We start from the raw sequence: 13,467 nt of genomic DNA, 5'->3' as shown, positions 1-13,467 counted from the left end.
CAAAACAAATATTTCTGTTCTAATTGTGTCTGGTGTAGGTTTACATCTTCCATGGCAATCCCGACCCTGCTATCTCCGGTGTCCCAGACCTCTCTTGCAACATCAGAGTCTGATCCTACAGAGACGTCAGCCCCCCTGTCCATGCTGGCCATCTCTGTTCCCTCAGTGGTTTTAAGTCCCTTGGGTGAAGAGGAGCGCCCCCTGTTGTTGTCAAACACACATCAGCCACACAAGTTGTCAAACCGAAATGAACTGAAGAGGACTTCTGCTCACTACAACCATGGCCATGTGGTACAGAGCTCACCACCTAGCCTGCTGTTTACTATGGAGAATGGGAACTACCAAATCATAGATGACCACAACACCACAACTGCCAGTTGTATGTTCTCAGCATCACCCGAGAAGCTACTTCATGCAAACAAAAACATCAATGACTGTAATACCAAAAGCATAGGAGTCACCAATGGCCATTGGCCACTTAATGTGGAGTTCAGTGGTGATGGTATGCTTGTGAGCGATATGAAGGAGCCTCAGGGGGAGCTCACGTCCTTTGCTACTACAGATAGCACTACAGCCCTGTTGCTCAAGGCTATATACAGCAGCAGGACTAACCCAGCATCACCAAATGATGACCTGCAAGTGAAGTCATCCAATTCCACCACCAAACATGATCCAGTCACTGTGTAAAGCGAAAAGAAATTGCTCAAAACCCTTTATGTTGAGGGAAAAAAGGAATAGTCATTATTAAACCTTTATTTTATATAAATTATTTGCTGTATAAATAAAGAATGAAACTTTTATTTTAGTGATGTATTAAATAAAGAGTTTTATAAAGTAGCGTACAAATGTGTTCACGCGTTAGGTTAAGTGCCATACACTAGTATGTAGCGACAGTTCACAGTGCATTTCAGTGCAGAAAAAATATCAATGGTGCCTTTCTGTTTGATATGCTAAAAGGAACTGCAGCATTGCATACTGGACCATATATTTATCATCTTAATCTTCCAGTTAACAATCAAAAATGACTTGCTGGCTGCAATGTGTTGCAGTGGGAAGAGACCACTGACACGATAGTTTGAAATTAAATTGATATTTTCAAGGTGCATGCCATGTCCTTAAATGCTGTGATGGAATTATGAGCAGTGGTATATGTGGTTTCCTCTAAATTCATTTGACCTCACAAGTCAAACAATGTGATGTGCTGTGTGCTGATTATGGGCTGTCTCACTGAGATTTTTTTTGTTCTAAAATATGGTATAAAATACAGAACACTTGGACTGATGTTAATGAATAATGATTAATCAGCTCAATACCTGCATTTTGTGACAGGTGGAAAAGATGTTAGAGATCACAATGTTTTCATTTGTCACTAATCCAGTATTTTGGTGATAAGCTAATATTATAATTGTTAGATAAAGGTGCAATCAGTGAATTCTGACTCTTCAGTTAAATATTACTAATTAAAATGTACAGGCTTGAACACATACATTTTATTTTATTTTATTTTATTATTTTTTTTAATTCTCCATTTGGATTTAATTTGCATAATGTCAAATATCCTGACTTTAAGTTGTTGGGTTTTTTTTGTTTTGTTTTTTGAAAGTAAAGTTTCATCTCTTTCTATTCTGGCAGGTACCCACATCTTCACTGAGTACAAATTGACTCAGTTAAGGTGGTGCTACTGAAACATAACACTCAAAGCTTTAAGACCAGCGATTCTCTATTTTTTTTTTAAAGAAAACAATGTGATTGTTTGTGCCCTCCATCACAATCATCATTGATTGCATCTTTAAACGCAAGACTATCTACAAAGTGTGTACAGAAGTGAATATATGCCTAAGCTTCATGAAAACATTCATGTGTCTGAGAAATGTATTTTGGGGTTTAAGAAACTGCTGAATATATACATATCTGCTGCTTTCATTTATTCAGTAATATCACTGGTATTATTTTTTTCAACATGTTAAAATTTAGCTTTTTTTTCCAATTACCTTACCTTATACAGTCTCACTGTGTGTGTTTATGATTCTTAACATAATTGTAGTTTATGATAGTCTGCCAAAGTCTGTCTTTACTTCTAGACTGTAGAATAAACACATTATGACAAAATATCAAATTAGCTATTATTTGGGTCCATAATTAGTCATAGTTTCTTAAAATGATTTTAGGATGTGAATGATGTAAATATGATGCCATGGATGTGCTGCCCCATAATTAGTGTTTTAATTGTGGCCATATTTGTGTATTTAATATTTACTTTGGGATTATTTATTGGGTAGTTTTTGCTAATTACAAGCATTAAAATGGTTATGTAATATATGCAATTACATTATAATAGACATGACTTAAAAGATGTAAAATATACGTAGTCATCTGTTCCACATGTTTACTAGTATTAAATAGAAAATAAGTACTTTGATAGTTTGCCCATTGTATGCTGAGCATAACAGACAATGAATTGCTTTTACGTCTAGGAGTGTCTTCAAATAATGTAAATACACCATGAAAATCTTCAGCGCTGTTGTTTCTTATTAAATATTAAATCAGTTTTGGGATTCGCAGAGTCAAAATTCTGATTAAAAACGTTCTTTGAGCTCTTCTACCTTAACATTTAAGAATACATTCAAAATTAGTTTTGCTGTAATGATAATTTAATATATTTCACATTTGATCATATAAGCTGTATAAGAGGATTATGTGAAACACACATTAGGTTTAAACCTGTTGTTATTACTGTTGCATTATCTGAAAACATTGTGTAAAATATTATAAAAATATAAGTATTAACATGAATACTTATATGTATTAACATAAATTTACGCTCTCAAATTACAAACTTTATGAGCAGTGTAATCTAGATGAACTGCTGCTGGATGTATTACAGTTTTGTTTTGGATTGAAATAAATAGTTAAATTCTTCTTTTCAGATTTTATGTGTTAGACAAGGTTTTCAAGCAACTGTCAGGCTCCTTACTTACCAGTAAGCAAATAAAACACACAGGGAGACAAGACAGGACAGTTTTTCTATTTATTACATCTTAATGTTGGCTACAATTTTACTTACTGCTAGTAACGTACTGCTGTGTGTTGTTTCTTGAAGGAACAATGCATTCTGAAAAACTATTGTGATTTATTTGGACCATTTGCATGCAAGCAGGTCACACTACAATGTAAACAGTTATTATGATTGTCAAAAAACAGGTGAGATATTTTGGTACCAAGTTTGACTTTTGTTGGTTCCTTAAAATAAGTCATTTACAGTATTTTTTACTAAACACAACAATCACAAAGTAAATACATGATGAAAATACATGATTAGTATTGTATTTATATACAATGAAAAACAATGCTTTCCAAGAATCACAATTAAATTGTAATCAGAAGTAAATCAACTCCAAAGAGAAAAACATGATTGAATGTCAAATTGTATTGCTTAAATACAAACATGTATTTAAGGAAAGGTGAATTTCACCTTCTCTGATGTTGCACATTTAAATAGTTGTACATCTTCAGACAAACTTGTGCAACATGTTGTTTTCTGTCTTTTTTGAGCTATGTATTTTGGGTTAAGGGAGCTTGTCTTTCGTTGGAATTGTACCAACTATAGTTCCACCATGACACTGGTCGTCCTTGGGACCTAGGAAAAAGGGGAGTCATTCCATGTTATGCTCAAGGTTCCCCCTGGCCAACCAAAACATTTTATTTATCGTTCTCATCATTGTGTGAATCAGTATATGTTCATCAATATTCTAAATGTCAGTTGCATCAGGCAAGGACAACAACGGTTGGTAGCTGTCACTGATGTCATAAAAGTTAGCTAGCAGTAGCCCCATAGTAGGTGTAGTTTACCTCAGACAGTTTCCATGTGTGGCTTCATTTTATTTGATTATACAAGGGAACATGCTTATGCAATAGGCTTTTATTTTGAAGGTTTTGACCAGAAGTGCCAGTTTGTGATCTTGCAGTGTAACGTGGGAGCCTCCACCACTGTATCAGAGCTCTTACAATGAAGCCTGATTTGAATATCCTTTTTTTCATTTTCGGTACTGTTGAGTTCACTCTTCCTGTGGAATATTGTCCAGCTCATTGCCAGTGTGACTGGGACATCTACAGTGTGTCATGTTTTGGACCTGAGGTCATGCCTGTTTTCCATTCCAGCACGCAGGAGGTGTAAGTAACCACATTCTTTACTACTACTTACCATTGTATTAAGACTGGAAAGTCTCAGGACATTTATTTCTGTTTCAGGTGGCTTGTGGGGACAAAACTTTCTTCTATTCCTCAGAATGCCTTTGCCAACTTGACCAACATTTCTCGCATGTAAGATTTCCTTTTTTCCCCCGCATGAACAAAGCATGTAATTGACCAAGAAAAAAACCTGCACCAAATCTGCATAGAAAATGTTTACATGTTAATCAACACAGTGAGTCTTTACAGACTAGACAAAAATTGGAAATACTTTACAAAGACAATAAGCTTCCTATATACCTGGCCCTGGTACCTCTTGCAATAAAAATTCTGAATGTTTCAAAATAAAGAACTAATTCATAACAATTCAGCATGGTAATAAATATTAAAGTTATAACTTAAGTTAAGTTATAACATAACCCCAACACAGGACTGTTTAATGAAATTTGCTAGAGACACATAGATCCATTATAAAAAGGACTCTAAAAAATTAATAATAAGAAACAACAAGAAAAGAGACATTAAGGAGTAAATGACTGATAAACAGTGTTTCACTGTACTCTCTGGCTGAAAATGTTAACTGTTCTGTTGCACATATAACCATAAGCAGCAGTGTTGTCACATCCTGGTTACACCTATATCACTGCAGAAAGGTGATGAGTTAAACCACTGGAGAGAGACAAAAACATACACTATATGACAAAAGTATTGGAGTACCTGATCATTACACCAACAGGAACTTTCACATTTGAAATACATAGCCAGCTTTGCAGCTACAACAGTTTCCGCTCTTCTGGGAATGCTTGAGTGGAGTGTTTCTGTGGGAATCTTTGCCCATTTATGCAGTAGAGCAATAGTGAGGTCTGGACAGAAAGACCTGGTTCGTAATCTCCATTCCATTTCATCACAAGGGTGTTCGAAGGGTTGAGGTCAGGGCTCTGTGCAGGCCAGTCAAGTTCTCATCCCAAACTCATCCCACCATGTCTTTATGGACCTTATGCACTGGGGCACAGTCATGCTGGAACAGTAAAGGGCCTTCCGCAAACTGCTTCCACAAAACAAATCAAAGTGCAGAAACGTAGTTAAAAATAATATGAATAAATTTGCTCTTTTCCATAAATTTATAATCAGCATCATGAGCTCTGAATCAACATGAGTTCTGAGACAGATGATGATGTAGTCATGCATGCTCCTGGTCTGCAAATTATTAATTAAAATATCAAGGTATTTGAATGACTTTGGAGATGGTTTTATCAGATTTTTTTTATTAGAAAATTTTTAGTACAATCTAATCATAGGAGGGTAAACATTTAGTTAATCTAGCTTCCCAACTAATAAATAATGGCTGTACAATATTAAATGCTAAATTAAAATAACCTATGTGCAACTACAAATAAAAGTACATTAGAAGCAGATTCTTCCAAATGCTTGAGTATAAAATTCACTATGGCTGTGACATAATAGTGTGTGAGAACAGTCTCTGCACCTGATGGTAGTGTTTGGCTGTAGAAAGATTACCTGTGCCTGTCTGGAAATCACCACTTTCATGTCTTGTGAGAAACATTGCCTAAAAGTCATTTAGTTCATTGGCCTTCTCATCCTTGTTTGAAACACTTATAAAGCTTAAAACTGGGGCCCTGTTTGTCCTAGATTTCTTAGAATTGCATGATTGATGTTCACTGAAGAGCAGTTAGTTTTAAATTTCTCCTTCTCCTTCCTCCTGGCCTTTCACTAACTACGAACAATTTCTCTCTAAATATTCCCTATTTCCACAAGGTCCTCACCCTTAAATACACTTTTTCAGGACCATGTACTTAAATATTTTTGTTTGGATTAAAATCCAGATTTGTTCATGCACAATATCAGGAATACGACCTGTTCACAAATAACTGTGAATTTTAAGACTTGGTCATTAACATAATTCCCATTCTCAATATCAAAATACTCATGCCACTCACATCTATAAAGGAATGCCTACTGTTGTAACCAAATTGTTGTTACCACCTTCAAATTCATTCAGATTAAGTATTTTTTTGTTTGTTTGAATGTTTGTGTGGTTTTCCAGATGCATCTCTGATGATGATACTTTAAGATATCTTGAGAGGCATTCTTTCTACAAGCTGTCCAGGCTCACCCACATGTATGTAACCTGTGTGCAGTGCAACTTGATTTTAATTAAAATGAATTTGATGTATGCCACCACTAATACAGATTAGTGTGGTCTTGTGTTGTTTTGCTGCGTATGTCCTGCAGTACTTGTAGTACTATACTGGCCACAATGCCATATTGCATTTATAAGCCTTAATATGACAAGTCCTTTTATCTGCCATATACTAACAGATGTTCAAGAGGTTGGACATTTTATTATAGATAATTTGAAGGAAAATAAAGAAAACACATGACATACATAATGATAACTCATATTTAGTCAAAAAATTTTGATTTACTGAACAAAAATGATAAAATAATAAAGTGTGTGTGTGTGTATGTGTGTCCATTAGACAACTCACTGGTATCAAAACACTGTCATACATTGACCAAGAGGCATTTAAGGACTTACCTAATTTAAAGTACCTGTAAGTGCAATTTGTGCTTATTCATAGACCTAGTATATCACATTTTCAAAAAAAAAAAAAAAATTTAAAACTTCAATAAATATTAGCTGACATGCTGTTCCCTGTCAAGAATCAACTAGTTGCTGCTTTGTTTCAATACAGTGGGATAACCAACACGGGCCTCACCTACTTTCCTAGGCTCCAGTATATTCAGTCCAGCCGAGAGGATTTCATTTTGTATGTAATATTTAAATATACCAAATTGCAATGACTTTCGGTTGCTTCAGTGTATGGTTTTTTTTTTTTTTATCTAATATTTCATGTTCATATTTGTTTACAGGGATATAGCGGAGAACATCTTCATACACGTTATACCTGCTAATTCTTTCAATGGCATATTTAAGAATGCTCTGACCATGTAAGTAAGACTTAATGGAATAATAGCTCAAATGTATTTCTCAGAGTCATTATTACTGACTCACAGGCATTGAAGTGACAATTATGGTGGTTTTAAATGTTTGCATTATTTCTCTTACAGTGTGAATTGCTCTCTATTAATTTGATATTACTTTTGATTCTATTACTTTTTCCTTTTTAAAATTTTGAAACCAGCCAAGCCTGTCTCACTTTACTGTATGCTGTATTAGGATACCTTTAGATTAGATAATAGATAATAGATAATAATAGAATGATTGGCATTCTATTAAACTTCATGCACATTTCAGGTAGATTAAATTATATTATAAAAGGACATCTCTACAAGTGTTAACCAAGGAAATGAATCCAAATTTCTGTTTGATAAAGATGAGTGTCTGTATTTGTTTGCAGGCCAATCTTGACCTTTCCACCATGGCTTCAGTATTGACTTACGATCCATAGTATGAGGCCTCTAGTATGTTTTTATGTCAGTGATAAAAGAAGCAGCGGGAATACAGGAAATCCTTCACATATGTGCCAGTCATATTCCATGAAATACAATACCGTGGCTAGTAGCCACTGCCCACCACAACCATGGATGCATGCATGCAAGCATGGATTGACCAGGCAGGGCAAACAGCAAAATGAGAAAAATAAACTACACTGTCTTACTAAGAGGAACATCTCAGTGACACTTGCACACAGGTGCATGCTTACTGTGTGCTGTTACTGTGCTCAAAGTGGTTGAGTAAAAATGAGAGATGAGCAGTGTATGCAGTGAGACTTTGCATGGGTGATGCTTGAGCACTACCCCTATAGGGCAATGAGTGTAAAGAGTTCTTCTCAGGGGCAAAAGTGGATCCTCGTAAGTGCAAACCATTAGTGAAGCAGCATGTACAACATAAACTGTTACCAGTTATGCTACAAATGGCGTCTTTTACAAAATGCATAGCCCACTGTTGTAAAATAACTGTGGTGCTAAAGCTAGCAAACATCAAACATTATTCCCTGTGAACCGATAGTTTTCAAGATACAGTGCATCCCGAAAGGGATGCACTTTGCTTTTTTTGCACATTTTGTTATGTTACAGTCTTAATTTTTCCTCAAAATTCTACACAAAGTACCCCATGCTTGAATTTTTTGCAAATTTATTAAAAATAAAAAAAAAACAAAAATATAACATGTAAATAAGTATTCACACTCTGTGATCAATACTTCGTTGAAGCCCCTTTGGCAGCAATTACAGCCTCAAGTCTTTTTGAGTATGATCCTATAAGCTTGGCACACTTATTTTTGGGCAGTTTCTCCCACTCTTCAATGCAGAACCCCTCAAGCTCCATCAGGTTGGATGGGGAGCATCGGTGCAGAGCCATTTTTAGATCTCTCCAGAGATGCTCAAGGGTTCAAGTTCATTTTACTGAGGAGTGACTTCCATCTGGCCACTCTACCGTACAGGCCTGATTGGTGGAGGGCTGCAGAAATGATTGTCCTTCTTGAAGGTTCTTCCCTCTCCACAGAGCAACGCTGGAGCTCTGTCAGAGTGAACATTGGGTTCTTGGTCACCTCCCTGACTAAGGGCCTCCCTAGACTAAGGACCTTCCCAGATCACTCTTCCTAGAAGGCCCCCTAGGAAGAGTCCTGGTGGTTCCAAACTTCTTCCACTTATGGATTATGGAGGCCACTGTGCTCTTTGGGACCTTTAATGTGGCAGAAATCTTTCTGTACCCTTCCCCAGATCTGTGCCTGGACACAATCCTGTCTCAGAGGTCAACATACAATTCCTTTGACTTCATGGCTTGGTTTGTGCTCTGACATGCACTGTCAACTGTGAGGGCTTATATAGACAGGTGTGTGCCTTTTCCAAATCATGCCCAACAACAACGGAAGCTATTCCTCAGTAAAAGTAAAACTTCAACCCTATTGACCATCTCTGGAGAGATCTGAAGATCTCAAGTGGGAGAAACTGCCCAAAAATAAGTGTGCCAAGCTTATAGGATCATACTCAAAAACATTTGAGGGTGTAATTGCTGCCAAAGGGGCTTCAACGAAGTATTGATCACAGGGATGCAAAAGTGAAACAAGCAAACTTGTTGCACTTTGTCATTATGGGGTATTTTGTGTAGAATTTTGAGGAAAAAAAATTAATTTAATGCATTTTGGAATGAGACTGCAATATAACAAAATGTGAAAAAAGCGAAGCGGTGTGAATACTTTCCAGATGCACTGTAGATCTAAATGATGGGGCAGACAGACAAATTATTATTTCTTTATCTCACAATTTTTTAAACTTTGAGCTTAATTGCTCAACACAATACAGTAGTAACTCTAGCTTTTAAATGATATAATTTCTATTGAAATTTCCCAATTTTAGCAATAGTCTGGCTTCACTTTTATATATACTGATGCATCACCCATATTTAAATGGAGTCAAAGTATCAAAATTCTCAAAAAATGAGCCATTATTTGCAATACAATCAATGTTATTATATGTATATTTTTCATTCACTTTTTCATTTCTGTTTTCCTTTTTTAGTATGCTGAATAGCAATGGCGTGAAAGAGATCCAGGACTATGCCTTCAATGGGAGTAGCATAGAGGAAGTGTATGCCATTTGAATTATCGTGACAAAACAGAAACAGAAGCTCAAAATGATGACACATACTGAACTAACTATTATTTTAATTACAACTTCAATGTGTTTATCTGGTCTCTTTATAACTTGGCTGACTGGCAGGTTATACTACTATTGTGTTTTTGTGCTACTATTGTGTACTGTTGTGTTAAAATAATAACCTACTTAAGTGAATGAATGAATGGGCGAATGAATGGATGAATTTGTATATGTTAGTAGAGAAGGCTTATCAGTAATAAAAAAAAAAAATTATTTCCACATATTGCCACTCAGTATGCAATATAATAGAGAACAGTACAATACAATGCAGACAATTAATCCTATCAATCCTGCTATGAGTAATTTGTTTTGGGCAGCACAAAACACTGTAACATAGAAGCACAATAATGATAGATAAATAAATGATAGAAGGAAGTTAAAAGTATTCTCCATTCTTCAGGTATCTTCACAGGAATGTGGATTTGGGGCGAATAGATGAATTTGCATTTTATGGTGTGATCCGTGGCCCAACTCACCTGTGAGTGACTCAAATGTACACAATTTGCCAGAGAAAGAAGTGAATACAACTTTACTTTGTGTTTTCTTACATCAAATAATATTCCTACATGAAATTATATCTTTATTTTTCAACTCCAGTGCATGCTGAGATTGGATAAAGGAACAGTCTCAGCTTTGTGTCCAATCTGAACTCTTTGTGTGTCTTTTCAGAGACCTTTCAGAAACCAAAGTTAGCTCTTTACCTTCAATAGGCATGGAGACCATTGAAAAGCTCCAAGCTAAAAACACTTGGGCCCTCAAAGTACTGCCACCCTTCAGAACCTTTCCCCATTTACAGAGTGCTGAACTGACTTTCCCAAGCCATTGCTGTGGTCTCAAAATGCTCAAAAGATGGAGAGGGTAAGTAAGAGAATTGAAAGTAGTGGAAAATATTTTCCCATAGAGGTTTCTTTTCTTAGTGTAACTGTCTTTTAAATACCAAACTACCCTTAGGCCCACAGTATAGTGCATGTAATGTAAGTTTGCAGTTTGCAGTTTTTCTCAGCATTGTAACCTAATGATTTTATATTTAAACATGTTACTATAAAAAAAAAAAGTTGTGTGCAGCACTGATCACTTGTAGTCATGCTTCTGTCCTCAGACAGACCCATCAGGTAGAACTTACATTGGCAAACAGCACCACCAGAAGCAGCAGCATCCTTTACTGTTTGCTGATCTTTGACTGTAGTGATTATCCATAGCTTAGGTTATTTTACAGACTTTTAGGCAATATTGGCTGGTCTTCATTCTCACATTCTGTTACTTTTTAAAGAACATTGTGTTATTGAATTTCTCTCTTTACATATTTGGTTCTTCCTTTGACATTGGCATTCAGTATTGTTTTTGTATCGAGTCCTCCAACGAACTGTACTGAATTATTCTGTTGGATTACATTTACTTATATAGTTTATGTCTGGATATTTGTAGATGTACTATGCTTGCTTACAGTTAGAGGATCTCAATGACCTTAATTAGTTTGTTAGAGAGTTGCTGCTGGTGGGGTTATACTTACAGAGAAGGTGTAAGGACAGATGTGTCTTTTAAATGTGAATACAAGTGATCAACAGTGTGTTTTTGTTTATTTTTAAGTCAAGAGTTTTTGATCATGTGCACCATACAACTTGCCTTGTGGAAGAAATTTGTAGTATAATACTTCAACATGCATCTAAATAAATGTTGGAGTCAATTTAACTGACTGATTAATAATCCCTGCCATCTCTGTTCAAGACATCCTGAGGCAGATATTTGCAACCTGACACAGACTGCTTTGGGAAAGCTGCAGGAATCCTCTGCAGCTCTCTCTGAGAATTATCTGGGACACAAGATCCAACAGCATCTGAGAGACAGCTTTGTTTTCCCAATGACCAGCAGCACAAATCACAGTCACAACTACAACAATTCTGTTTGCCCACCTCAAAATGAGGGTTTGTTTTATGTGGAGTTACACACAGAGCATCTCATTGAAGGTTTTGACTTTTCACTGTGTAATGAACTTAACACAGATGGACTATTTTGCACCCCCCTACCTGATGCCCTCAACCCCTGTGAAGATGTAATGAGTCAAGGCTTCTTAAGGGTGTTGGTCTGGGTGGTCAGTCTCTTAGCCATTTCAGCCAACCTACTGGTGTTGTTCATCCTGCTGACCAGCCGACAGAAGCTATCTGTTACTCGTTTCCTCATGGGTCATCTGGCATTTGCGGACTTTTGTATGGGGGTGTACTTGTTGCTCATTGCTTCCGTTGACCTCTACACACGTTCCCATTATTACCACTATGCTATTGCCTGGCAAACAGGAGGTGGCTGCAATTTAGCAGGAACATTATCAGTGTTTGCCAGTGAGCTATCTGTGTACACATTAACTTTAATCAGCCTTCGGCGCTGGCATGCAATCTTCTATGCAATGAGGCCAGACAGAAAAATGAGGTTACGCCATGTAGCTATGCTGATGCTTGTTGGCTGGTTGCTGTGTGTGATTCTAGCACTGCTACCAGTGGTTGGTGTGAGCAGTTACCAGAAAGTGAGCATCTGCATTCCTATGGACACTGAAACAACTGCTGCTCAGGCATATGTGGTCTTTATCCTGATGTCTAATGTCATTGCTTTTATGGTGGTATGTTTATGTTACCTCCATATCTACTGTATGGTGCACAATCCCCACCACCAGTCCAGCAGAAGTGATACCAACATGGCCAAACGTATGGCTGTTCTCATTTTCACCAACTTTCTGTGTCTGGCTCCCATTTGCTTCTATGGCTTGTCTGCAGCTCTCCACCAACCGCTGATGACTGTCACAGATTCCAAGGTGTGATTTCATCTTGATCTTAAATCCAAATTTATTTCAATTTAAAATAAGGATGTCATAATAAGCTGGTATTTATGTTTACCATTATATTTAAAAAGTAAAATATTGATATTATGTTAATATAGACATATTTACTTGTGGTGTAGATAATCCAGTGCATGGTGGTGTACTGGTTAGCGCTGTTGCCTCATAGCAAGAAGGCTCCAGGTTCAAATCCCAGTCTGGGTCCTTCTATGTGGAGTTTGCATGTTCTCCCTGTGCCTGTGTGGATTTTCTCTGGGTAGTCTGGTTTCCTCCCACAATCCCAAAAACATGCACATCAGGTTAATTGGTTACTGTACTTTGTGTGTTAGCCCTACGATTGACTGCCGACCAGTCCAGGGTGTGCCTCTTGCCCATATTCAGCTGGGATAGGCTCCAGCTCCCCTGTGACTCTGACAGATAAGCGGTGTAGAAAATGGATGGATGTTCTTTTTGTACATGCATGAACAGTTAAGTAAAGACAAATGTACTTAGTCATAGATTATTGAAGACTTTTCCACCTCTCATCCAAGAGGCTTCTTCATTTCTGACTGACTAAGGGGAGGACCCAGGTATTTGATCTCTCTGGGGTTGCTCTCCAGGTCACCGAAGTTTCTTGAGTCATTGATGCTTTGGTTCTTTTGATGACAGTCATTCAGGTCACTTGATGTCAAGTGTGAACGACTGTTGGAAGTGTGGAAGGTTGTTTAATCTCCTGAGAAGGGATGACAGAACCACATTGTAGATTGGAGATAAGTGGTGTTGTAGACTTCCTCCTCTATTGAGGGATGGTTTCTCCACTTTGACATAGATGG

At 36.9% G+C, this 13,467-nt stretch overlaps 3 protein-coding genes across 7 annotated transcripts in view; 2 read left to right on the top strand and 1 right to left on the bottom strand.

The window, feature by feature from the left end:
• nrg1 (neuregulin 1) overlaps window positions 1-2,111 on the top strand; it is a 33,807-nt gene extending 31,696 nt beyond the window's left edge. For 2 of the 4 annotated variants that reach the window (XM_046375141.1, XM_046375142.1), the window contains exon 8: window positions 39-2,111. In XM_046375141.1, the coding sequence (XP_046231097.1) occupies window positions 39-687 (649 nt within the window). In that variant the 3' untranslated portion in view covers window positions 688-2,111. The remainder of the gene's footprint in view (window positions 1-38) is intronic. The other 2 variants (XM_046375143.1, XM_046375145.1) reach the window with 1 other exon arrangement.
• Window positions 2,112-3,014: 903 nt separating this feature from the next.
• Window positions 3,015-13,467, bottom strand: part of LOC124051614 (interleukin-6 receptor subunit beta-like) — a 29,618-nt gene continuing 19,165 nt past the window's right edge. The window contains exons 9-10 of one of the 2 annotated variants that reach the window (XR_006841855.1): window positions 4,202-5,233; window positions 3,015-3,637 (exon numbers count right to left, since the gene is read on the bottom strand). The gene's annotated coding sequence lies outside the window, so the exon portion shown is untranslated. Of the gene's footprint in view, window positions 5,234-13,467 lie in introns of both variants that reach the window. The other variant, XR_006841854.1, reaches the window with a different exon arrangement.
• Window positions 4,007-12,708, top strand: LOC124051625 (thyrotropin receptor-like). The gene is made up of 10 exons (XM_046375183.1): window positions 4,007-4,170; window positions 4,249-4,320; window positions 6,254-6,328; window positions 6,690-6,764; window positions 6,906-6,980; window positions 7,084-7,161; window positions 9,694-9,762; window positions 10,232-10,309; window positions 10,501-10,689; window positions 11,557-12,708. The coding sequence occupies exons 1-10, from the start codon at window positions 4,007-4,009 to the stop codon at window positions 12,635-12,637; spliced, it is 1,956 nt and encodes a 651-aa protein (XP_046231139.1). The 3' UTR covers window positions 12,638-12,708.

The sequence above is a fragment of the Scatophagus argus genome, chromosome 20, assembly GCF_020382885.2.
Source record: "Scatophagus argus isolate fScaArg1 chromosome 20, fScaArg1.pri, whole genome shotgun sequence".
Classification (NCBI taxonomy): Eukaryota; Metazoa; Chordata; class Actinopteri; family Scatophagidae; genus Scatophagus; species Scatophagus argus.
The sequence above is the reverse complement of the archived record's forward strand: the minus strand, read 5'-3'. Positions and strand labels throughout refer to the sequence as shown.

What these genes read in the sequence shown, in the direction of transcription:
- LOC124051625 (XM_046375183.1), top strand. Translation starts at nt 4,007, where the DNA reads ATGAAGCCTGATTTGAATATCCTTTTTTTCATTTTCGGTACTGTTGAG. An exon ending in CTGTCCAGGCTCACCCACAT is followed by an intron (nt 6,329 to 6,689) that starts GTATGTAACCTG and finishes TGTGTCCATTAG; the next exon opens with ACAACTCACTGGTATCAAAA. An exon ending in TTTAAGAATGCTCTGACCAT is followed by an intron (nt 7,162 to 9,693) that starts GTAAGTAAGACT and finishes TTCCTTTTTTAG; the next exon opens with TATGCTGAATAGCAATGGCG.